The sequence below is a fragment of the Lissotriton vulgaris genome, chromosome 1_1 (genome assembly GCF_964263255.1).
Source record: "Lissotriton vulgaris chromosome 1_1, aLisVul1.2, whole genome shotgun sequence".
Lineage (NCBI taxonomy): Eukaryota > Metazoa > Chordata > Amphibia > Caudata > Salamandridae > Lissotriton > Lissotriton vulgaris.
Window position 1 is genome coordinate 1092982402 of NC_141685.1, and position 26211 is coordinate 1093008612.

Here is a 26211-nt window from a genome sequence, read left to right on the forward strand (position 1 = left end):
CGAGTTCACACACTACTGAACGCGCACTCTTAAGTGCATCAGCAGTGCACTGTGAATCAGAGCGTTTCACAGGCCTGTCACAGATATAAATGCTATCAAAACGAAATCCTACAAAACAATATACTACTGCCGGCAGCAATTCATACCCGGACATCGTGGGGACGGGCTGCTAGTATATATATATATATATAAAGAGAGAGAGAGAGAGAGAGAGACATAGATATAGATGTATTTGATACATGACAACACTTCAGGATCATCTAATCAGATCTCCAGTACTGTTGCTGAAAATAATTCCCAACTTTTTTTTTTACCTCTCTCGGATTCTTGTATAACCATACCACTGAATACCACTAAATTTAAAGAGAATTAAATATTGCAATCCGGATGCTCTATTTGGCTATAAAAATCCTTTATCAATACGGAAAGTCGATTTATAGTTTTTCCTAACTAGGTTTGTCATCAATCCAATACTGTGAACATTTTACATTGCATGGGTTCATGTGTTTGAGTTCACATTACTAAATCCAGTCCAATTCTATACAAGTTGTCTGGTTTCATTACCAGAAAAGGACGAGTGTTCATGCATGACTGGAAGGCACTATCATGTGCTGACATTGTAATCAATACAGGGTTGCCTTTATATCGCACTCGGCCTCTGGATTTAATAGATATTAAGCCTGTACCTGTTGGTAACTATAAAGGGGAATTACATATGGCACAGAATTTTTATCTCATCCCATTTAATTTTTATATGACATCAGAGCTTCTTCAAAGCCTTTTTTTATGTATGGATACCACGTCACTCTGAAGTAATTTATATTCTGTGTATTTAGTCAAAAGGGAAAAATTCTATATATTAACCCAAATACCACTGGTAACAGACAAGTTTCGGTTCTGATAAACAAATGATGGTAATTCACAAAAAAAGGATTTTTTTGAAACACACAAAGAGTACATTTTCCAAAAGAGTTCAGATACATAGACCAAAAGAGGGTAAATGTCCCCTAATTTTGAGAACTAGTCAAAAGACTAAGGGCCATATGTATCAAGGCCAAATGGGTTCGCAAACGCCAAAATTCGCAGAATTTCGGCGTTTGCGAACTCATTTTCGCAAAATGGTATGTATGAAGGAATTAGGGTGCAAAATAAGGAATCGCAAAATTTGCGATTCCTTATTTTGTGATTGCATTTAAGGAATCACAAATTTTGCGATTCCTTAAATGCAATGTATTAAGCAAAAAAAAAAAATCCAAAATGCCCTTAGTAATCGCAAATTACCACCAACTTCAGTTGGTGGTAAGTTGCGATTTCCTTGAAAAATGCACATTTCAGCATTTTTCAAAGTGCCATGTGACGCACAAACATGCCCTTAGGGCATGTTTGTGCACCACATGTGCACCCATACTTATTTCAGGGGTGCAACAGGGTGTCCTTTGGACACCCCTGCACCCTTGAAATTATTCTCAATTTGCGATTCGCAAATTGTGAATCGCAAATTCAGAAGCAATTCCCATTCCTTCCTACGGGCCAGGAGGCCCATAGAAATTAATGGGAAAGTATTCCTTCATTGCAAATTCGCAATTTGCGAATTCCCAATTAAGGAATATCAAGAAATCGCTAAAAAAATTGCGATTTTCTTGATACATACCAATTAGCGATTCTAAAATAGCGATTTCTTAAAAATCGCTATTAGAGAATCGCTACTTGGTATCTTGATACATATGGCCCTAAGAATGGTAGTTATGTCCTCTTCATCTTGGGCCACAATAAGCAACAGCCGACACGTGTTTTGTCACGTCATGTGACTTTCTCAAGGCTTTGTCCCCAATTCCAAGGGACATTAGATACAATAATGCAAAATAGTTTCGCAAGAAAATCAAACGGTTGAGGCAGTGAGCAAGAGTTTTGTGATAATATGTCAAGATCCTCCCAATTTTCAAAAAGCTGCCTGTATTGCACGATTCGGTAAGTTTCACACCAGAAAGTTCTGTCGGTTAGCACATTGGTCAGAAAAAGTGAGGAGAACGTAGTAGAACCAAAATACCAAGGGTATTTCAGTATGTCGCTGTAAGTCCTATTATGAGCGAGTTATTTCACAGATGTGGAGAGAATAATTCTTTTAATAAAACATTTTCCTTGCGTGTGGAGTGACAAAGAAGGCTATGATATGCCTCTGGTCTATTCTGTTCGACGTAAGAGCAGTGTGGACTCCACAGTCCACGTCCCACACCAACCACAAATGGTTATTCTTAGTCTCATTGAAATTGCTATACATCATATTTGCTTGACCCCATCTGTTGTTTTTTGTACATGAGGTGCGCCTCCTTTACATTACTTCTTCAAAGCCTATTCATGTACATATTTGTCCCTGAGATCCTAAGGCAACAAGAAGGAAAGCGGTTCACCTATTATCAATGTATTCCTCTCAAAGATGTGTATTCCTTACAAAGGATAAAGGCCAATCATCCTCAGCCAGGCACCTGATATAATTGAGAAGAACACAGCTTTCACAGAGCACAATACATCACCCTCAATATGTATTTCTTTTTTATAAAATCTATCTGTGGAGTTCTTATGTCTATTCAGTGTCTCTATATAAATATATTCATTAGTTGGAGTTTTGACCAGGTATTCTTGAATAGGCCTGTGTACTTACTACCACTGTGCTGTCCAGAAGTACTACTGCCCACATCCAATTCTGCAGAAGCACCTTCGTTTTCTGATGCATGCTTCTTTTTTGTCAAACCAAACCTCTGTCTTATAATGAGCTTTTGAATCCAAACCTTTCTCATCCTTCATGCTAGGATCAACGTGATGTCACTGTCCAGGACAGGATGAACAGCTATGAGTATACTGATCTGGCTAATTTTTAACAGCCCCTCAAATTATAACCATCCCCTCCTGCTCCTAGGCCTCTGCTTTTTCTGGGTGTTCAGAGTTATATACTTTACCACAGTCTTGGACTTAAGTTGTGACTTTACAGGAAATTACACAAGGTTACTAAACCTATGGAATTACATGTTTCTGAAATAATTTTGAGTAGTTCACATTCATGCTTGTTTAAAACGAGTTGTTGCCAGATGTTAGCATATGACCAACCAAGCCACCTCCACCAAATGCTATTGAGAACTACTAAGTAGACAGCTTCAATGCCACCTATCAACTTCACACCCAAATCAAATGCTGGAGCAGGGCAATGTTCATTGTGTGTTTGTCTTAAAACCTCCAGTAATATTGTTAAATAGGTTGTACCTTGCCTACTGGTATCAATGCTGGGAAACATAGTCCCCCAATGTACTGCAATTTTTCTACAGAAGGTACCATACAAAGGGGACCGCACCTAGTCAATATTGTTGTATGCTTATCTTGGGTTGTTGTATGAGGATAGATCACTTCTAATTGTTATTGTTTTAGAGCCGAGCCAAAGTGGAATTTAAGTTCACGTGGTAGGCACTTTGCCTATAAATGCATTTTTATTCTGCAGACTAATTCTCTACATAGGAGGTCCCTATACAGTTCTGAGGGCTCGAATATTAGCTTAGTCAAAGGGAAATCCCTGGGTGTGCTCTAAAGCGGGTGCGTGTTATGTTGCTATATAGGTTCTACCCAATCATACACACATTTCTTCTAAACACATCAAGGGAAAAATATATGGAAATCAAACATTAGAAATAGATTTCCACACTAAAAATGAACGTTCACAATCTTTTTTAATGTTTATAAAAAGTGAAGACCTCTCTTCACAAAGGAATAAGTTAAAAATTCAAAGAAAACTCTTTGAACAAGTACAATAAAATGAAATAGACAGTTAATGACAAATCGTTACACACATGATCAAAAACAATATCGCAATCATAAGAATTATACGACAAAAGATAAAGGAGAGAAATAATCAATACAAATACAATACAAAAAAGCAATTGGATCCTTTTCACAAACCCCCTAACATTGTGGCCTTAAGGTTCTCCCGCCACTATTATTGTAGATCCAGTGGTCTTTCTTTGATGTTGGTGGCGCAGTAAACAGTATCAATAAAGCATGAATATCTGTTACTTCCTTGACCTTGTTTGGATTCTAGTATAGTAAAAAATGCGTCTGTGTTGGCTCGAATATTAGTCCATGACTTTTTAATATAAAATATCAAAGATATTTATATACAGTCACTAACTCAGTAAATAGCTGTTGTACCAGATCTACAGTCAAATTCTGCATTTGTGGGTAAGGTACACATGCTAACACTGACCAGGTAGACAAAAGCTTCAAGCGATCCATTTTAACAGGCTCCACTATATGATCCCCCATCAAACCATAATACAGGCTTTTGATAATCAATTGGGATTTTCTTTCAATCATATGGTATATAATCTGCAGGTTGTAGAGCAGGATTATATGCAATAACATGCCTAGTGGCAGGATCTACTATTCCACACTATACCCATGAGTATTTCAAAAGGATATGCTGGATTTGCTTTAACTACTAAAATGACTCCTTCCCCGTCCATATCAGGGAACCCTCACCCCTTATGTGTAATTGAACCTCTAAAATGTGCCCTTATTTGCACAATCTCATATGCCAATTTAATACTGATTCGATTGTGATTTAAAATTCAATCTAATTATGGGAAAACCAATTTACTAGTGAAGCTTGACAAATCATTGTCAGCAGTGAGGGAGTTCCTGTTTGGAGTAAGGGAGGAAATCAATATTACAGCCGGAGCCCCTACATTAGTAATGATTTAAGTACTTGTGTGTGGCCCCTGACGGTGCTCAGATAACCAGCCTTTGAGTTGTACGCCATGATACATTTTTAAAGCTCCATCTGTAAATATGGCCATATAAATACTCCTTCGTCCTTTGGCAAGCACAGGTTTGAGCCAATTTACCAGCTTGAGCGGGAGAAATAGACATGATTTGACACATGTAGCTTGCATCACTTAACTGGAGATAATGAATACTGGGAAATGATCCATCCTACCAGAGACTGCCAGGAATACATTTTATTTAAATATAGTTTAGTTAGATACCTTTTTCTGAAGGATGCACATACACAAGTTATACACACCATTATTTAAAAAGGCTTTATAAGTATGTTGAAGCCTGAATTTAGTGAATAGCATATGAATAAGTATGGTAGATATACCGACTATGGTTAGAAAAAATCTAAATATAATGAAAATTGTCAATATATTAATATAATGGAAAGTAATCTTGTGATTGAATCAAAGAAGGATCCCTTCTTTTCTAGCAATTGCTCATATATACATTAGCACAAAAATCTTTCCAAAATTATGAGCTTCCTAAGTGACCTATCGTACACATATCTGATCATAATTCACAGTTTTTCCAGTCTGTAGTCTGCTCAGAGAAAATTGTCAATCTTCATTTATGTTATGTGGCTGTTCTTTTGAGAAGCAGACAACTAGCACCAGCAAACATGAGTTTGCAATCCTGTCTCTGACTGTTATAGGAGGATAGATGGTCATTTTGGAATGCTTGAAGATTCACTATCTCCAAAAACAGGCTCTCTTTGGGGGACAAACGCTGACAGTAAATCGACCTGTTAGCTCACCTCCCTAAGAACAAGTAGAGTTCCTACTGATACATCTACCTGGTTGCAAATACATGTGACTCACCATATGGACACTGATTGGTCAATCTGGTAGACACTGGACCCAGAGACTTATGCACTTAACTAAATTAAAAAAATCATTCCTGGTCAGAAACGCAAAAAATTATATTTTTTAACTTGTTCGTACTAATGTATATGACTAGCTGAAACATAATAGTCAGAAAATACTCTGTGTAAATTGGGCATTATACAGTACGGGATTTTCTACGATATTTATTACCTGCTAAAAGAGTTTTTTTAAACCAGTGTCTGTAAAGTCTATCTTGAGGTATCGGACTGGCTGAAACTTAGCAGCCAAAAATAAGCTCTGTGTTAACTAGGTATTACATTACGAGATTTTTATGATACTCTTGTTGAATGATTTTTAATCTCTGTTTTCAATCATGATGGATAATCATGATGGATTTATGCTGCAAAATTGTTATGGTTTTAATTAACTAAATAATAAACGTTACTTACTAGAGCAGCGTAGTTGCCACGCTTTCACTCTCTCCCAAAGGCTCACACTCTGACTTTATACACTACTTAGCAGCCCGTCCCGACGTTGTCCGGGTATGAATTGCTGCCGGCCAGTAGTATATTGTTTTGTAGGATTTCGTTTTGATAGCATTTCTTATCTGTGACAGGCCTGTGAAACGCTCCGATTCACAGTGCACTGCTGATGCACTTAAGAGTGCGCGTTCAGTAGTGTGTGAACTCGAGTTTCCCTACTTTATTTTTCCTTGCAATATTATATAGCGCGAACTCGACAACATGGCATGAGCACAATTTACATTACAGAAGAACACATTCATTTGTGGTAGGCACGAGGAGACAAAGCGATTTGCCTGGGATCACAGGATGTTGAGCTGATGCCGAGATTCGAACGTAGCTCCCCAGCTCTAAAGTTCGCAATTCTAGAACTTGTGGCGGAAGGTGTGTCTAAAAGTGTATGTCGGTGCTGGCCATCAATGAGAGAGACCTGTGCATTTTTCAAATGGGTGGTGAAAAAATATGAGTATGTTGCTGGAGGTGTGGGCTGCCCTGCCACCAATGTAGTTACCGGCGGAGGTTAAACACCCATTATTCCGCAACTTTCTTTCCGCATACCATCACTCCGCATACTTTCATTACGAAAGTACCATGACTCCGCAATGCCATTATAACGCCTGGCATTACATTTTATATGCTTTTACCACGCATACATTTACAACGAAATTCGTTGTAAATGCATGAATGGTAAAAGCATTTTTTTTAATGTTTGGATAAGGTAAGCATGGGTATAGGGGTAAATGTTTTGGGGTACTGAGGTATATCTTTTGGGGTGTTTGGGTATTTGAAGGGTTCAGATATAGTTTTGGGTTATGGGGTACAGGGGTAGTTTTAGGGTTTAGGGATAGGTTTGGGTTTTGGGGTACATGGTTATTTTTAGGGTTCAGGGCTAGGTTTGGGTTTTGGGGTACAGGGGTATTTTAGGGTTCAGGGGTAGGTTTGGGTTTTGGGGTACAGGGTTATTTTTAGGGTTCAGGGGTAGGTTTGGGCTTTGGGGTACAGGGGTATTTTAAGGGTTATGGGGTAGGTTTGGATTTTGGGGTACAGGGGTATTTTAAGGGTTCAGCGCTAGGTTTCGGTTTTGGGGTACAGGGGTATTTTAGGGTTCAGGGGTAGGTTTGGGTTTTGTGGTACAGGGGTATTTTTAGGGTTCAGGGCTAGGTTTGGGTTTTGGGGTTTAGGGGTATTTTTAGGGTTCAGGGGTAGGTTTGGGTTTTGAGGTACAGGGGTATTTATAGGGTTCAGGGCTAGGTTTGGGTTTTGGTGTACAGGGGTATTTTTAGGGCTTAGGGATAGGTTTGGATATTGGGGTACAGGGGTACAGGGTATATTTATAGGGTTAAGATGGGTTAGTGTTTAAGGGTGTTGGGGTATTTTAAGGAGTTAGGGCGGGTTATGATTATGGGGTGCAGGGGTATTTAAAGGGGGCAGGGTGGGATTAGCACACAATATGAGACATGGCATGAAGGGCAGAACGTACCACACGCCCCCAGCGTTTGTTACGCCCCCAGCACACGCTCACAGCACAACGCAGACACGCCCACAAGGGACTACTTTGCTGGCATGGTTCTTTTACCTTTTAAATGTATATGGTGGGCGTCTGCATAGCCTATGTCCTTCTGCTGCAACTGCCCTTTCCAACGCTGTATTGGGTGTTGTTATTGGTGCTGTGGATCCTGAGATTACCCGCCTCAAAGGTTTGGGCTCTCTCTTTATTATTTTAGTATGGATATGGATATGGATGGATATGTATGTCACAGGATAATTTTGATACAAATTGCCCGTGTGATTTGTGATGTATGATGTGAAAAGAAATGTGTGCATTCTCTTGCACATTACTCAAAGACTAAGGCTTTTCTGCATAAATAGCATAATATATAAATACATAACATATGAACTTATTTATACACTATCAACCTACAAAAATGTTATTATATAGTGAATTTATTTAAATGAAATGATAAAACAAAATCATGCATTGTAAAATATAAGTAAATAATAAGAACATGAATAAGTATATGCTCTGGCAGGGACTCATAAGCACAAATAAGGCAATGGACATGACAAGCCCACATTTAGACTTGAAGCCCAAGTACAATGTGGCACCATAAACTTTTTAATTAAATGAACTGCAGTGGTAAGCATACATATGTATCACACCAGTCAGCGCTTAATACATTGCCTAGCCTAGTAATGAAACTTGTAAAATCACTATTCTGTGCATCACCATTCAAAAGACCTTTAAGAAAATCAGGATTAAAGTGTCTCCTACCATCACTAGTGGGATGCAGTGAGAGTCGCAGATCCTCAATAAGAATTCAGCAAATGTGTCCAAGGTGTATTTATTATCGGAATATGGCACTGTGAATGCATTCTCCTGTGTAGATGGGTCAGTTCGACAATCAAGGGCCAACCTAAAGCAAGCACAGAAGGATACAACAATCACTCGAAATAAAAGTACATTTTCTCCAGCCCTTGGTCTAGATGCGTATCTTGGCATTTATTAATCCGTGTTACCTTTAATTACATTTTTGGACTATTCAGGAACAAACACCTTTGGCATGATGAGCCAAGACAAGCCGTCAGGTGCTAAAGGCTTCAGTGGGTTACTGGTAAAGGAAACTTAACACTGTGGGCCTCATTTATGAATAGTGACGCATCGTTGCGTGAAAACAGCGATGCGTCACTTTTCACTGCGCCCTCTTTGCACCACCAATGATGCATCATATTTACAGTATGACACATCATTGCGCAAGGAGTTACAGATACGTCAGCATTTCTGACTAATCTGTATGGCGCAAAAGTGGCGCATTGCTGGAGTGTGTCACTAAAGTGACGCAACTCCAGCAATCTATCCTTTCACATGGGGCAAGCCCCATGTGAAAGGGCCTGCGTCAGTCTTACGCCTGCTGTGAGGCAGGCGTAAGAAATTGACGCATTTGTGTCCTAGAAGTGGCGCAGTGAAATCACATAGATTTCACTGCATCACTTCTACGACCCTTTCTTGCGTCGATACGCCCCCTTGCATACATTATACCTGGCACAGGTATAATGTGGCGCAGGGGTTTACAAAGTGACGCATCTACCTAGATGCGTCACTTTGTAATTATGGCACAAGAAGGCCCATTTTTTATGCCACTGGTGCGTCACAAAAAGTGATGCCCCAGTGGCGTAAAAGTGACTGTATGTATAAGCTTACTCGCTGTACCTACACACCACTCTAAAGAGTGCAGGTCCTAATTAGGGGTGTTAGAAAAGCACATCATTTGCTTTTGTGTAACTACGCCAAATTTCTGTAAAATTACGCTTACATGAAGTGCAAATCTGTCATTTTGTGCTATATTTTAGCGTTAAATGCATCTGCACGCCAATTTTTGTCATGATGATGAATTTGAACAAAAGCAGAGTGAACAACAGTGCTTACATTCTGTTGTTTCCATAAAATCGGATGGCAAGTAATTACACAAAATGGCATAATGGTATAATTTTAGGAATTTTGCTTAAGAAACCTAACGGTAATTACTGAAAATATGCCACTTAGGTCAGACTAATTGAAACTTCCCCCAGGCCTAGTCCTGACATTCAAACATCTGATGTAAAAAAAACAAGTGCTTGAATTGAGTTAAATAAAACCATATTGTGATGCTTTTTTAAAAACCTGAATGTGATGCTTTTCATAGTTAGTATACACAGTAGCATTTATGCAATCACTGCAAACTGGGATGTAATAACGGATGAGGAGGAACTGAAGTGAGGTGTAACTCAACATTCTGGTTTGATAAACTACTGCAGCAGAATGACCTTGCTAAAAATACTTATTTTGCAAATAAAGTGCAAGCCGTATCCATGTAAAAGCTGCACCTTTGCACTTCAAAAGGAACATGGTAGTCTATATGCCTGCAGAGTGGCACTTCCTCATCTTCTTCCATGTATGTACAAAAAGCAAACATGCAGTCAAGTTCAGCTACAGAAGGAAGTGATGATGAATGATGCTTTGATCTTAGACAGGAGACGTGGTGAGGGACCATCACCTGTGTGACTGTGGAAGACAAGTCAGGAGTGAAACTAATGGTGTTGCCACACTGGTGCTTTTAGGATCAGTCTTGTTCAGGGTCCTCTCAGTTTGAGATTTTAGGCACAAGGTTACTGGGGTAAAATATGAAAAAGCCTAAAACCTGTGTTCAACAAGTCAGAAAAGAATACAAGTACTTCTTCTTTTTTTTTTTTTATTAGTCAGGTTTGATAACAAAATTTATAAACCAATTAAAAGTAAGACATCAAAAGAAACTTCGCAGTAATTTTAGCTCAATCGATTACAATTAAACAGAGATTAAAGTACATGTTCACCAAGCCTGCAAGTCCATTTTAGTCCAAGGAGTTTTTTTTTTTTTAGCAGGTCAATTACTAAGAAAAAGGGGGAAAGAAGCATAAAGAGTAAGCCAGCTCATGTAAGTACTGTACCCAGGTTGACATAAAGAAAAAAGGGTGAAATTCCCCGTCAAATATTTAATTATTCAACCAACATACAAATGGTGCCCATATTTTAGATCCCCTCTCACACCTCCTCCTACCCCCTCTTTGAAACACAGCAGATTCCAAATTATGAAGTTCTAACATCCTTGATCTCCAGTTGATAAAAGTAGGGGGGATAGGACTAATCCATTCAGAAGTTATGCTAAGTCGGATTATTGACATAGCAATACAAAGAAGAGCTGACTCATGATCAGATCTGATGAACGGAGAATCACACTCTCACCCCGTTATTATCAACTCAGAAGATAAATCCACATTAATGAATTGCTGAACATCCTGCAGAAAAGGACCCAATTTGGGACACGAGAAAAACATGTGAACATTGTTGGCTGCTGCTTGACCGCATCATGGACAACCATGGCCACTAACCCCTCCCCATTTAGAAATCTTAGCGGGGGTAAAATAAAGATCAAAAAGGGCCATGTAGCTTTGGGAACGTAAACTCCCTGAAGTTAATACAGAGTTCGACAAATCAAGTATTAATGAAACATCTATACCAGTCTTACCCAACTTATTGTCCAATTTGGCATTCTGGGAAGAGAGATAATCTGGGAGACCAGATAACAGGTTCTGATAAAGAGCCCCGATTCGAGCTTTTCTCAAAATAAGTTCCATAAGGGTATTTTTAACCAATGCGGTTGGGGTGTCGTGCAAGAATTTGTCAATATAGCTGCGTAGTTGTAAGTACTTAAAGAATTCATGTGTACCCAATCCAAACTTATCTTTTAAAAATAGGAAAGAGGCCATCACACCCTCAGAAGTTAAATCCCCCAAAGTAAAAATCCCATGCGATCTCCATCTAATTGTAACAAAATCTTGGAAGATGGAGGGCAAAAGTCTAGCAGCAGCCAAAGGTGTAAAATAATTAAGATTAGGAATTTGCCATTTCCGGCGTTCTTTCCTCCATACTGAATACATAGCTATGATAACTTTGAACTTTGTTTTCTTATAATAACTGGGTTCCAGCACCGATAAGAGAACCCCCTTGACTTCATCCCCCAAACCTATCTCAAAGATCGAGGGGGTACAAGCTGGTGAGAGTATTGCCCTGGCCCCAAAAAGTGGTAGAGCTAAATGTTGCAAAAGAGCTGCCCAGTTATATAAAAGCAAATCAGGGACTGACCACCCGCCCCTGTCCAGTGGTAGATGCATCCATTTAGCAGCCCTGCGGGGAGAATGGTAGCTCCACAGGAACCTGTTGCAGCACCTTTCTGCTCGGGCAAGATTGGACTGAGCAAATACCTGCGGGATAGTCCTAAAAATATACATAAATTTAGCCAATATAAGCATCTTTAGGACGTTCCTCCTACCAAATAACGAAAGGTGTAGATTATCCAACCTGCGCAAGATGTGTTCGACTGAGTCAACAATTGGAAGAATGTTCATTTCTGGTAAAAGCTCCACTGCTGCAGTGATTTGGACCCCTAGATATATAGTGCTTTGAACGACTGGAGCGTCCGAAGGACCCATAGTAATGGAATGAATGACCTGTGTTTTGTGAACATTCAGCTTATAGCCTGAAAGCTGACCATACCTTTTAGCCAAATTCTGTATAGCCGTAAATGAAGATGACACATTAGAAGTTAAAACAGCAATGTCATCGGCATACGCCAGAATTTTAAAAACATGGGGCTTAATCTTAACAGGTTCTATATTGGCAGCAAGCTCAATTGTGTTAATAAACGGATCGATATATAGAGCAAATAGTAAGGGCGAACAGGGGCACCCCTGCCTGGTGCCTCTACTAATATTCAATGGTCTGGAGAGAAGACCCGATATTGAAACCTTTGCTTGAGGGGCGATATACAAAGACTTTAAAGCGTGTATAAAAATAGGGGAGAACCCTTTCCACTGAAGGACCTTCCACAGAAACCCCCAGGCAACCCTGTCAAACGCCTTTTCAGCGTCCAACAGGATTATAACTAGGGGAGAATCTGTTACCTGAACCCAATCCAATAAAGCTATAACACGGCGGACATGATCCGCCGAGTCCCTTCCAGGAATAAATCCGTGTTGACGAATAGAGACTAAAGGTGTTATCACAGTTGCGAGCCTAGCAGCCAAGATTTTAGAAAAGATTTTGCTGTCCGAGTTGATTAGTGAAATCGGACGAAATGAGGCAGGGTCCAACTCTGGCTTATCTTTTTTTTAATCAAAATAATTGTTGTTAAACGCCAGGAATCTGGGATGGTTCCCCGCTGGGCATCTCTAAGAGTCAGCAAAAGATCTTCCTGAATCTCTGACCGAAATATAGCATAGAATTCTAAAGGAATAAAATCCAGGCCAGCTGCTTTCCCACTGGCCAAAGAATTTAAAGCTAGCACCACCTCATCCCACTCTATAGGGGAGATAAGGACTGAGTTCTGATGCCCAGAGATTATAGACGTGTTGAGGCCAGAGGTGAAAGCTTCAAACTCGCGACTGATAGTAACATCACTTACTTCCTCGCTATATAATAACTGGTAGAACTCAGAGAAAACTGCTAGTACGCCTGAGGGATTATCATGAATATGACCGTCGGGCCCTGAATCCTAGTAATTCGATTAGCTATACCACGCTGCTGAAGTCGCTTGGCAAGAACCCTACCAGACTTTTCCCCGAATTCAAACATTGTTGACCGATATTGTAAGTATTTGGCTGCTAGATCCTGGCCAAAAAATTCAAGCTTGGAGGCTTTAATGCGTGCAACCTGTAGCTGAATGGGGGCTATATCGCCGCCTTCCCTGATCGCTGACGTGAGTTGGACCTCTGACAGACGCAGCTCGTCAACACGCTCCTTGGTTTTTTCCTGAATTAGTCGCTGACGCGATAATGAAAAGCTTTTCGTCTCTTTATGAACCGCAGCTTTAAATGAATCCCAAACGATGTTACTAGGGGCTGAGCCTCTGTTAATATCTAAAAATTCCCTTATCCAAGGCCTCATATGGTCTACATATGTTTGATCTGATAATAATTTTCTCTTGAATGTCCACAGACTTGGGGGTCTTGCAATATCTTTCAGAGTGCAACCAAGTATCACCAAATTGTGATCAGATATGATTCTAGGTGAAATAGAAATTGAAGTAGTGGCTGCAACTTGATCTGATACAAAAAAATAGTCTAAACGGACCATTTTTTTGTGAGGAGCTGAGAAGTATGTGGTGCCGTCCAAATTTTTACAGTGATGAAACCATAAATCCACCATTGGGTGTTCTTGGGCCAGTGCTTGCAGAGCCCTATAGACCCTAGGTTCATGGCCCACATAGATTTGCCCGCCTAATAAATTAAAATCTGAAGCTAAGTTAATGTTAAAGTCGCCGCAGAGAATAACAAGATGCGGCCATAAGGCTAATTCGACATTAAGATAGACCATAACTGCAGGATCGTCAACATTTGAACTATAAACTGTGCAGACCGTAAGAGATGTCCCATTAATTGCAAGTTCAGCAAGTGCCCATCTACCACAACTATCTTGCTTAGCTCTTACACAAGCACCCAGCCCCCATTTCATTAAGATGGCCACCCCTCTTATCATTGAGGTTTGTTGGGAACATGCTATTAAATCATAGCCAGGTATTTTCAAACAATCCCGATTATTCCAGGGCACATGAGTTTCCTGCAAACATAAGATCTGAAGTCGAATTTCCTGGGTAATACGAGAAAGTAAAGCCCGCTTCTTCCCATTGTTTAAACCACAAACATTCTATGAGGCTATACATATTTTACCTGATGCCATTAAAGAATTTGTAAAAAAATATGAGAATTAAGATAGCTGTCTGTTTTAATTCACCATTGTAGTGATATAAAGAAAAATTCTCAAGCTGCTTTTTTGGATGCGCCCTACCCCCCCAACCCATCCCCCTCCCACCCTGCCACCTACCAACCACCCCCTAGAACCCCCACCCCCCAAACTAGGCAAATGGACTATGGTCCAATGATGGAGAAGCTGGTGTAAGCAGAGTCCCTGCTCAGAATGGCCACCAGTATATAAAAGACACCACAAAAGAAAAAAAAAGGCCTGTAAATAATCGATATACCCCCCAGAGGGATGTAAAATGGAAGCAGATTAAATAATACTTTTCACAGAATACAAGTACTTCAGGTAGAGATTTGTTAAATGGAAATAGATGCACTGCAGGGCTGTCTTGAAAATTCTGTTATTGGTAATCCTCTAACTCGGGGTTCCACTCTTGAATCAATTGGGTAAGAGACATTAAAACGACCTTGAGGAAAACGATGGCTGGATGAGCCTCCTCTGGGTGACTGAACACCTCTTCTTCGTGAAAACATTGCGCACAAGAAGGAAGTGGGTGCCGGTGGATTCCCTTGATTAAAAAAAATACAGCTAACAGGCAAAGATATCCTGTTAAAGACTACACTATAAGCAACCAAACCCTCAAAAGGTTCATTACTTACATGTAATCCTATTTCTCGTTTATGGTAATCTTCACTGGGTCCACGCACAGTATGCCTGAGCACCATTAAATACTTTACTTCTAAAATAGCCAATTATAAACACAAAAAATATACTGCAAGACGATTTATTTTTTATTTATTTCATAAAAAATGCAGTTAGTTGGCATTTACAAAATCCAGAGTGCAATAATGTAACGGGAAAGAGAGCTTCACAGACCTTTTCTAGATGACAAATGAAAGTAAATGGGCAAAGTTTCTATAGAATCTTGAGTCCTCAGAGGGCAACAACCTACATTGGAAAGACACACCATCAGTATCCCATCATGCCCTGTCATTGGCACCAGACTAAGGGGCCGATTAGGATGGCGGTGAATCCGCATCCTCCGGGCCGGCGGAAGCCACCGCCGGCCTGAAGGATGCGGATTCACCGCAGCGGACATTGGAAACACCTACCGCCACATTAGGATGGTGGTGGGATCAGCTGCGGACGGCAAGTCCATCCACCGCTGATCCGCGGTGAATGCAGGCAAATATGGTGGCGGTGTCTGCAAGACACCGCCAGCCATATTAGGATGCAGGCTGAAACATGCTTTTCCACGGCAGCTTTTCCGCCGTGGAAAGCATGAGGTCTTTTGTGTTTGGGGGCCCGTTGCGGGCCCCCAGCTTGTCGGGGGGTGGGGGGTGCACATACCCCCCTGCATTTACATGCACAAAGCGGCAGGCATCGCGCGGTACCTGCCGCTTTGTGCATGTAAATGCAAAGCATGCATTTTTAACCTTGCGGCGGGTGCTGCTTCAAGCAGCACCCGCCGCAAGGTTAAAGATACGGGATGTGACCGCCAGGGTAGCGGTCACATCCTAATTGGTATGGAGGGACCACCGCTGCCCCTGCGGACAGTCCCTCCACCTCGGGGGTGGCGGATGGACGTAGGTCCGTCCGCCATCCTAATAGGTCTTTTAATTCATTTGTAGCGAGACTGAGGATTCTGGTTAGCAAGTAATACCTTCCTTTTCTTTCCCCATGGAAGAGGGAAAGAGAACAAGGATTACAATTATCTTTTACTTCTCAAATGCACTGAACAAATTAGCAGTTTTTTCCCTTGAATTGTGGCTCCTTAAGAAGGACTGACCTATTTGTTGCCACTTCCTGTAGCTGGTCTTCTCTGATGATACAACTGCCTCTGGTGCCATTATTTTTTATTATTTTGGGATCACTGGGATGTTTTAATTGGACATATAGGAGCTCATGCAATTTGTGCTAATGGTTTCAGATACACTTTTTACTTTAGGGGTACCACTCTCTGGTTTCCACCTCGGACTTAAGGCACTGCAATTATTTGCCAGCTTGATTTCCAAACAGGGAACTACCAGAAAACTGAATGTTTAATACCTTCAGCTGAACCTCCTCATAATCTAGTTAGAGACCATTATTCCATCACCAAGGAACTCATGTTTTATAGACTTTTTATTGAGACATTGCAATAATTGCATAACGCTATAAACAATTAAAGTATACGTTCATAAATTCCACACATTTAATTAGAAAAATCTGGGTAACTTTGTACTATCTGAATTCAGCTAAATAATGGAGCAGTCACATAAAAATGATCAATGTAAATGAGGTTGGGTCCCAATTTGAGAGATTACCCAAGAAAATACTAACAAACTTTCACTTATTAAGGTACATTTGTAATGGGGTAGGTATTCTTAAACAGTTATTCTTAATGTATCCATATTGATTAATACTCAAAAGCGCCAAGCAAATCTGTCCTCACCATTTTGAAATCTACTTCTGTAGTGAGGTTGAACATGGCCAGTGCCCAAAATCTTCCATTTTAAATGTTCACGTTTAAACTTGACATCTTTCTAGACGAGTGCCTTTTTACCTGCTTTGCACGAACATAATACTCAGAAAGTGTTCTACTTGCAAGCACATTTCTTCGTAAGCATTTTATCACAACACTGTACATTATGTTCAAGGATAAAGTACACTGAACACGCTACCTCTGTGTATTGTTGTTGTCCGTTCAGAGACAGCTCTGAGTCAGAAATACAAACAAAGAATAGCTTAGGACATCAGACACAGTGTGACCGAGGCCAGTTTTATTATATAAACTGATTCTGACATTTAACTTGGCAGAGGAGCATTTATTATATGATATACAATAAGTATAATAATGATACTATATAATATATTATATTATAAGCATAACAACAGATTATCCTGGTTGTTTGCCTGTGGCTTATTCCAAGCCCTGCTGACTTCTGTCACCATATTGCAAAGGATAGAGGCCTGTTCCACACAAGAATGGCTTCCTGATACATAACTCATACAGGTAAATGGGGAGTTAAACTGCTCCAAGAGATCTGTCAGAATGCACTTCTTATTACACTCTCTATAGTAGAATAAGGGTAGGTAGGTTTTCAATTTGATATATATTCATACAATCATTGCAACATTATGATGGTTGAATTAGTCACCTTATTCACTATTATTGTAATGCTGGTAACAATGCTTTGTTTCCTTCTGCTAATAATTGCATCTCATGTATTTTACACAAGAATCCAATTGCTTCAATAAATGTTTGAAATGCAAATATGCGTATTTCTTGTGTCTCCGTTTTGGCATGCCTAAGGTTACCACAAATGTGTAGATCTGTTTCCACAATTTCCCAGGGAAGGGGATCAGAGTGGTTATGTTCTCAGGTTGCAGACACCACACGGTCCGCTATCAGGTTTAGGGGTGAAGATAGTGAACTTTGAGCTAGCCAGGAATTGAGCCAACATATTTTGGTGATATACGTAGACTAAGTCCCCATTTTTTGACTCATATATTATCCAACCGCAAAGTCGTACTAGATTAGTAGGAACCATATGACACTTCAATGAAATATCCCCCAGATTATCAATTTTAATTGATGTCTCACTTCCTATAGAATAACATCTCTAGCATTTGGCTAACACCTTCATCTCTGCTCTAAATTTATTTATTATCAGGGGTCGATTATCATTCCACTCTCTAGTGATCAGCTCACGTGCAGCCTGAGCTACAACCAGTAGATTATCTACACAAGAACACTTGGATTTCAAGATTTTGAAGCAGGAGAGTAAAAGCAGTATTGGCACTTGAAAGAACATTTATACCAATAAAATCTCTCAGTTGACAATAGACTTGAACCAAGAAGTTCAACAGAATAGGGAATTCAGCAAACAAACACTCCTATGTGTGTTGGGTTCACACTGACAAACTGGTAGAATAAGTCACTTAACTTCGGTAACACCTTATCAGGTAGAGACTAGATCTAGCCACTGATTCCTTACCTTTGAATTATCCCCAGGTGCCAGACTGAATCCAGAAATGTTTCTATAGCAGTACCTCTGTGTGTCGGTAGAGGGCGTTGAGAAACTCCGTAACGATGTTGTCCACTGGATGTGACATCGTCAGAGTCCCTATAAACTCTCCTCTGACGTCAGTTTCTTCTGCGACTATTTTCCGCAGGAAAGCGGAGCCACATATAGAAAATGCAATGGAAACAGTGTGCCCAAAAATAATCCTCTTTTTGAAAGAAGCTTATATGAATTATTATTGGTTATTTGGTTTATCTTCACTTTTTAAAGTTATTTTTTTTCATCAACGAAGGGCATCAGGGTGCACAGAAGGGATTGCGAAGAAAAGGAGAATCAGTTCCCCGAGTGGAGAGGATGGATGGGTCAGTAAGGAATCTGCAGCTTGATCTAGTCTCTACGAGATAAGGCGTTAACAAAGGTAAGTAACTTGTTCATCTGATGAGACATCTAGCCGAAGATTCCAAACCTTTGAAGGACATACCTAAGCAATACCATACCAGAGGAGAGTCTCTGAACCGATTCCAAGAAAGATTCCTGACTAGGCTATCGGGTCTTCAAAAGAAAAAGAGAGAGATAGTTTACCAGGAAGGGAAGATGAGGAAGCAAACAACCCACCAAAAAAACTTGAGGATAGCCTCGTACAGAATCAAATACGCACCTGAGAAAAAACATGGGGAAAACACCATGGAAGAATAATAAGACAAGTGGGAAGAACATTCCATATAAGCATAGCACTACAACGCCCCCTGGAAGGTAAACCGCCCGAGAGGGCTAGGTGGAAGGCTAAGGACAATGGCTAAAACAACTGGGCCACAGCTCCTAACCATAGAAGTAGGTGATGCAGAGAGCACCAACCAACAGCTTAAGAAAAGCATTGCGAAAAATAACAACAATTGTGACCATGGCCCATGTGAGCTAGATGAAACACTTAGAGAGAGAAGGGAGTCATCTAGGACTATGCAAAGCAGAATCTCAAGAAAAGAAGGTATAAAACATAGATAGGTATGAATATATATATATATATATATATATATATATATATATATATATATATATATATATATATATATATGTATATGTGTTTATATTATATGTATATATAAAAAAATATATAGACATATATATATACATAGATATATAAACATATACAGAAATTATACTGTACAACAAAATATGCATACAAATGACCGCAACGGCGGACACGGGCCGAATGTGAGACAATAGTAAGCTGAAAACAGCCACATGGCCCAGTGTAAAGAGAGAGGGTTGGGAAGAATTCACACAACCCTGAAAACCAAGTGAGCAGACAAAAACAGCACTACCAACTGAATGGGTACAATCAGGCAGTCGAGAGACAACTGAAAATAAAACTGCAGGGGAGAAACAACCCAGCTAGAAAAGAGAATTAAAGACCACAATGGGGGACTGGAAAAAGGGTCGAGTTGAACAGGGCCAACATAGGGAAGGCCTATTCAGATAACTAGTCATCATCGCTAAAGAAAATAGTATGGGAAGACCTAATCCAGAAATGAAGGTCCAACCAAAGGGCCAGTGTAAAGAACTGAAGTAACAGATGGAGAGGCAGCGCCCACAGCCTAACAAGCATGAAGGCCAGAAGCAATAGAAAGTCTTTGTGTGCACGGGGCAACCTGTACCCGGCCAACAAGCCAGGGAACATCGTGAGTGAGGATCCTAACGTCTTCCAAGAGCGTAACTTGGTATGCCTATTAGTGCAAGGAATATGAAATCCCAAAGGGGTTAAACTGCAACCAAGCTTGCAAGAAGTGGAGGAAACTCTCTGGGAAAGAATCCCAAGGGATCATAAACCACCGTACGAGCCAGCCCAGAGTGGACAGGTAAGGAACCCATGTCCAAGAAGAAAGGAAGATGAGAAATAGCTGGAAACCCCTAAAAAGAGTCGACGGCACATATGAAGAATAGCAAGGTTGGTACGAAACGAACAGGTTACTTACCTTCGGTAACGCTTTTTCTTGTGGATCCAGTATCTGCCTGTGGATTCCTCACTTTATGAATATCCCCTGCTCCAACATTACGCGGAAATGTTTTCCTAGCTCTCCGCGCCGACGAGGTCGTCAAAGAGTCGAAGGCACATCTGAAGAATGGCAAGGTTGGTACAGAACGAACAGGTTACTTACCTTCGGTAACGCTTTTTCTTGTGGATCCAGTATCTGCCTGTGGATTCCTCACTTTATGAATATCCCCTGCGCCAGCATTAGGCGGAAATGTTTTCCTAGCTCTCCGCGCCGACGAGGTCGTCATAGCGTCATGGCTCTGCACGCAACTACGCATGACGTCGCCGGAGCCATAAGAGGACCACGTCGGCGTGATGACGTCAGTTCCCCCCATTTTGTCCGTGCCACCAAGGCAAACGGGCGGACCGACCATAGAGAGCAAGTATACATAGTACACAGAATTCATACAAATGCATCAGTGTATATTCAGATAAGAAAACGTACATTTCGAATAAGTCAACAAGGGACAAATAGAAGTAATAAAGACTTGAGCACACAAAAATACATCAAAAACAAATACCTCAACTTTTCAGGTATAAAAGGGTGGGCAACGGGGAGGTGGGTGGGTCAGTGAGGTATCCACAGGCAGATACTGTATTCCCCAGAAAAAGCGTTGCCGAAGGTAAGTAACTTGTTCTTCTGATGGATACATCTACCTGTGGATTCCTCACCTTATGAATAGAATACCACAGCAGTATCCCACCAGGAGGAGGGTGTCCACCCTTCTATACCAAAAAGTCCTGCAAAATGGCCGTCCCTCCTCTCCTCGGAATCTAAGCAGTAATGCTTTGCGTAAGTGTGGAGGGAGGCCCAAGTTGCAGCTTTACATATGTCCAAAATGGGAACACCGCTAGACAATGCAGAAGTAGACGATTTAGCCCTGGTGGAATAAGCTCTAATGCCGACAGGAGGCTCCTTACAAGCCAGGGAGTAGCATATCTTGATGCACAAGATGATCCACCTGGATTAAGTGCGCTTGTGCACCGCCTTGCCCTTCATACGACCAGCACGGATCACTGACATAATATAGAATACCAAAATATAGACTTACCAAAATATCGTTGACAAAACATAGAATGCAAAAATATCGAATTCCTATCTACAAACAGGTAAGTACAAAAATATAGAACAAAAAATATTGTCGTAAAAAATATAGTTAGTCAAAATATCGATTTTTTAAAAATGTTTTAAAATAAATTTAAAATTAATGAAATAATAAATATAATTAACTAAAACAAACAAAAATACTTAAATAACCTTAAAATTAATAAAGAAATAATTTATATATATATATATATTAACGTAATATTAATAAAAAATATATAATATTTTTACCGTAGGATAGCGGGAGCGTAGAATTTACTATTACCTCTCCAGTGAGTGCAACAGTAGGAAAAGCGTTGGATAGCGTATGGGTAAAAATTACTATTCCCACTCCAGTGAGTGCAACAATAGGGAAAGCGTTGGATAGCGGTAGGTTAAAAGTTACTATTCCCACTCCAGAGAGTGCAACAGTAGGGAAAGCGGGGGATAGCGTAGGGGTAAAAATTACTATTCCCACTCCAGAGAGTGCAACAGTAGGGAAAGCGTTGTATTGCGTAGGGGTAAAAAATACTATTCCCACTCGAGAGAGTGCAACAGTAGGGAAAGCGTTAGATAGCGTAGGGGTAAAAATTACTATTCCCACTCAAGAGAGTGCAACAGTAGGGAAAGCGTTGGATAGTGTTGGGGTTAAAATTACTATTCCCACTCCAGAGAGTTCAATAGTAGGGAAAGTGTTCCCACTCCAGAGAGTGCAACAGTAGGGAAAGTGTTGGATAGCGTAGAGGTAAAAATTACTATTCCCACTCCAGAGAGTTTAACAGTAGGAAAAGCGTTGGATAGCGTAAGGGTAAGAATTACTATTCCCACTCCAGTGAGTTTAACAGTAGGGAAAGTAATGATTTAATATATTAATAAAAAATAAATTAAATGTCAATATCAATAAAACATTAATTAAAATTAATTAACAATATAATATTATGTAATAATTAATTAATTAGAAATACAAATACATATTAGTTATTAAAAATTAATTACCTATTCATAATTAATTAACAACTAATTAATTTTCAATACCCAAAACTAATTAATAATAAAAATTAATACCAATTAATAATTAACAGTAAATTAATTATCAATACACAAAAAGTATTTTTAATATATGTAATTACAATTACATTACTACCCACCCTATTCCCCTATAAACCCACAACCCGTTACAGAAAATACATTATTAAAATTATCATAATTATCAAATATTTAGCTAATAAAAATTAATTACCAATTAATAATAATTAATTACCAATTAAAAATTAATTAACAATAAATTCAAAATGAATACCAATAAATAAATAAAAATATTTAATTAATTACAATTAAATTACTTCCCAGCCTATTCCCCTATAAACCCACAACCCGCTACGGAAAATAAATTAAGAAAATTAACATAATTATCAAATAATCAATTAATAAAAATCAATTACCAATTAATAAAAAATAATTACCAATTAAAAATTAATCAACCATAAATAAAAAATCAATACCCCTATAAACCCACAACCCGCTACGGAAAATAAATTAAGAAAATTAACATAATTATAATTATCAATGAATAAAAATTAATTACCAAATAATAAAAAATAATTACCAATTAAAATTGAATTAGAAATAAATTCAAAATGAATACCAATAAATAAATACAAATATTTAATTAATTAAACTTTAATTACTTCCCACCCTATTCCCCTATAAACCCACAACCTGCTACAGAACTAAAAAGCAAAATTAAATTAAAAATAATTAATAATTGCTAAAAATTAATATTTAATTTAATATACTTAAATTACTTCACACCCTATTCCCCTATAAACCCATTCCCGTTACAGAATTCAACTACGCAAAAATTAAATAACATAAAATTCATTACTTAAAATAAATTAAACATATATTACAAAAATATTATACACTTTTCACACATATACTAACATACAAAAACCTTAAAAAAATTCGATATTATTAAAAATTCGATATATTTTAATGCCTATATTATATACTTCGATTATTTTTACTTCTATATTTTGACAATCGATATTATATTACTTACCTTCAATTCGATATTTTTAACCACTATGGGGCTGATTCTGATGCGGGTTGGAAAAGCTTCCCGACTGAATCGGGTTGGAAATGGTTTCCGACCCACTCGGATCGGGAGAGTCCAACCGACCAAGTACGATGCATCCGGATGCTTCCAGATAAAATTTGGTTGGACTCCCATTGACTTCAATGGGAACACATGTTCCTAACCGCATCATAATTGGGCACTGGGTCACTCCTGATCCTATTTGGAAGGAGCAAATGCCATTAGGAGGCCTTCCTAACCCCCTGGGTGGGAATACTTTCCAACCCGCATCAGAATCGGGCCCTATATTGTGTCCATTCGATATTTTGTCCCTTCTATATTTTTACTTTGATATTATGGCCATTCTATATATTTTTTTCGATATTATGTCTAGTTACCGACCAGCATATCCAACAAAGAGCTGCTCATCTTGACGGAAGTCCTTTGTTCTGTCCAAATAGAAGCTAATTGCCCTCTTTGGATCTAAACAATTAAGTTTCTCCTCCTCTTTGGATGGGTGAGGGGGAGGATAAAAAGTAGGAAGGGTAAAGGACTGACCTACGTGGAAGGGAGTCACCACCTTAGGCAGAAAAGCAGCCCTGGTCCTGAGTACCATCCTTTCAGCATGTATGGTCAGAAAAGGAGGCTTTGAACTCAAAGCCTAGAGCTCACTCATCCTCCTAGCCAAAGTGATAGCCACCAGAAAGTCTGTTTTAAATGTCAAAAGCCTCAACGGACAACTATGCATAGGTTCGAACGTAGAACCCATCAAGAAAGTTAACACCTGATTCAAATCTCACTGGGGCATAATAAAAGGAGTGAGAGGAAACATGTTTGTCAGCCCCTTAATAAATCTGAAGACTATTGGAGACTTAAATAAAGAAGGCTGATCAGGAAAACACAAAAATGGCGACAATGCCGACAAATATCCTTTAACAGTGGCCACAGCACAACCCTTCTGGGCCAAATGAAGAGAAAAACAAAGAACATCAGAAAGATGAGCTTTTAAGGGATGAATAGATTTCTCTCCGCACCACTTAACACATTTAGACCACCTGTAAGAATAGACAGACTTGGTGGAGTGTCGCCTGGCTGATAGTATAACATCCACCACGTCAGGCAAGAGAGAAAAATAATTCAAGTTGCCCCGTTCAATCTCAAGGCATGAAGGTGCAGGCTCTGGAGGTGGGAGTGAAGAACATGCCCCTCCATCTGAGAGAGGAGATCTGCTGAGAGGGAGACGGAGCGGAGGGTGCGACGAGAGGTGAAGAAGGTCCGTGTACCACACCTTTCTTGGCCAATCCGGGGCGATCAATATAATTGAACTTTCCTCAGAACCCGAGGAATCAAGGGTATGGGGGGAAACGCGTAAAGTTGCGAGCTCCAACTCAACTGAAACGTGTCCCCCAATGCACCATGCCTCGGAATCTGGAGACTGCAGAATGACGGGCAGTGCACGTTCTCGAGATTGGCAAACAGGTCCACCCAAGGAGTCCCCCACGTCTGGAAGACGTGCCGAACTATCTCTGGATGAAGCCTCCACTCGTGGTCGGCAGAGAACTGTCGACTGAGACTGTCCTCACGCACGTTCAGCACCCCGGCCAGACGGTTTGCCATCAAGCAAATCCGATGATCTTGAGCCCAGGACCGGAACCGCAACGCCTCTCTGCAGAGACGGTACAACCCTACTCCTGCCTGCTTGTTGACTGATCACGGCAGTGTTGTCCGTCAAGACTTGAACCAACTGACCGCGAAGGGAAGGGAAAAAGGTATTGAGTGCCAAACGTATCGTCCGCAATTCCAGAAGGTTGATGTGAAAAAACCTTTCCTCAGGAGACCAAAGACCCTTGATCTCCAGATCCCCCAGATGTGCACCCCACCCTAGGGCAGAGGCATCCGTTATCACTGTGGCCACCGAAGGAGGAAGGTGAAAGGTGGAAGGGCTTCCCTTGAGACAGATTGCCCTCCACGCTCCACCAAGACAGATCTGCTGCAGCTTCTCTGGAGATCCTGATTGACTCCCTTAGATCTCCGTTGTGCTGATACCACTGCCTGCGGAGGCTCCACTGGAGCGCCGTCATGTGCCAGTGTGCATGGTTGACCAGCAGGATGCAGGAAGCGAACAGACCGAGCAGGCGAAGGACCTTCAGAACTGGAACAACCGCTCCATTGTAAAACAAGGGAATCATATCCTGAATGTCGAGAATCCTTTGAGGAGGAGGAAAAGCTCGACACACAGTGGTATCCGGTACCGCCCCTCTAAACAGGTTGCGCTGTGAGGGCACCAGGTGAGACTTGGGGACATTTATCAAAAAACCCAATTTGTACAACAGCTGGGTTATAACCTGCAGATGATGACGCACCATCTCTGGCGACCTCCTGAGATAAGCAGCCACCACTGACATCACCTTGGTGAAGACTCGCGGTGCCGTAGTAAGATCAAACTGATGGACCGCAAACTGGTAATGTTGAGACTCAACCACAAAATGGAGATACTTCCTGTGCGACTTCAGGATTGGGATATGAAAATACGCATCCTGTAAGTCGATGGACACCATCCAGTCCTCTTGTTGCAGCTC

At 40.2% G+C, this 26211-nt stretch overlaps 1 protein-coding gene across 1 annotated transcript in view; it reads right to left on the reverse strand.

The window, feature by feature from the left end:
* Nucleotides 1-26211, reverse strand: part of MEI1 (meiotic double-stranded break formation protein 1) — a 3731473-nt gene that overhangs the window by 2056862 nt on the left and 1648400 nt on the right. Inside the window, exon 14 of the mRNA XM_086963480.1 lies at nucleotides 8436-8577. Within this exon, the coding sequence (XP_086819606.1) occupies nucleotides 8436-8577 (142 nt within the window). The remainder of the gene's footprint in view (nucleotides 1-8435; nucleotides 8578-26211) is intronic.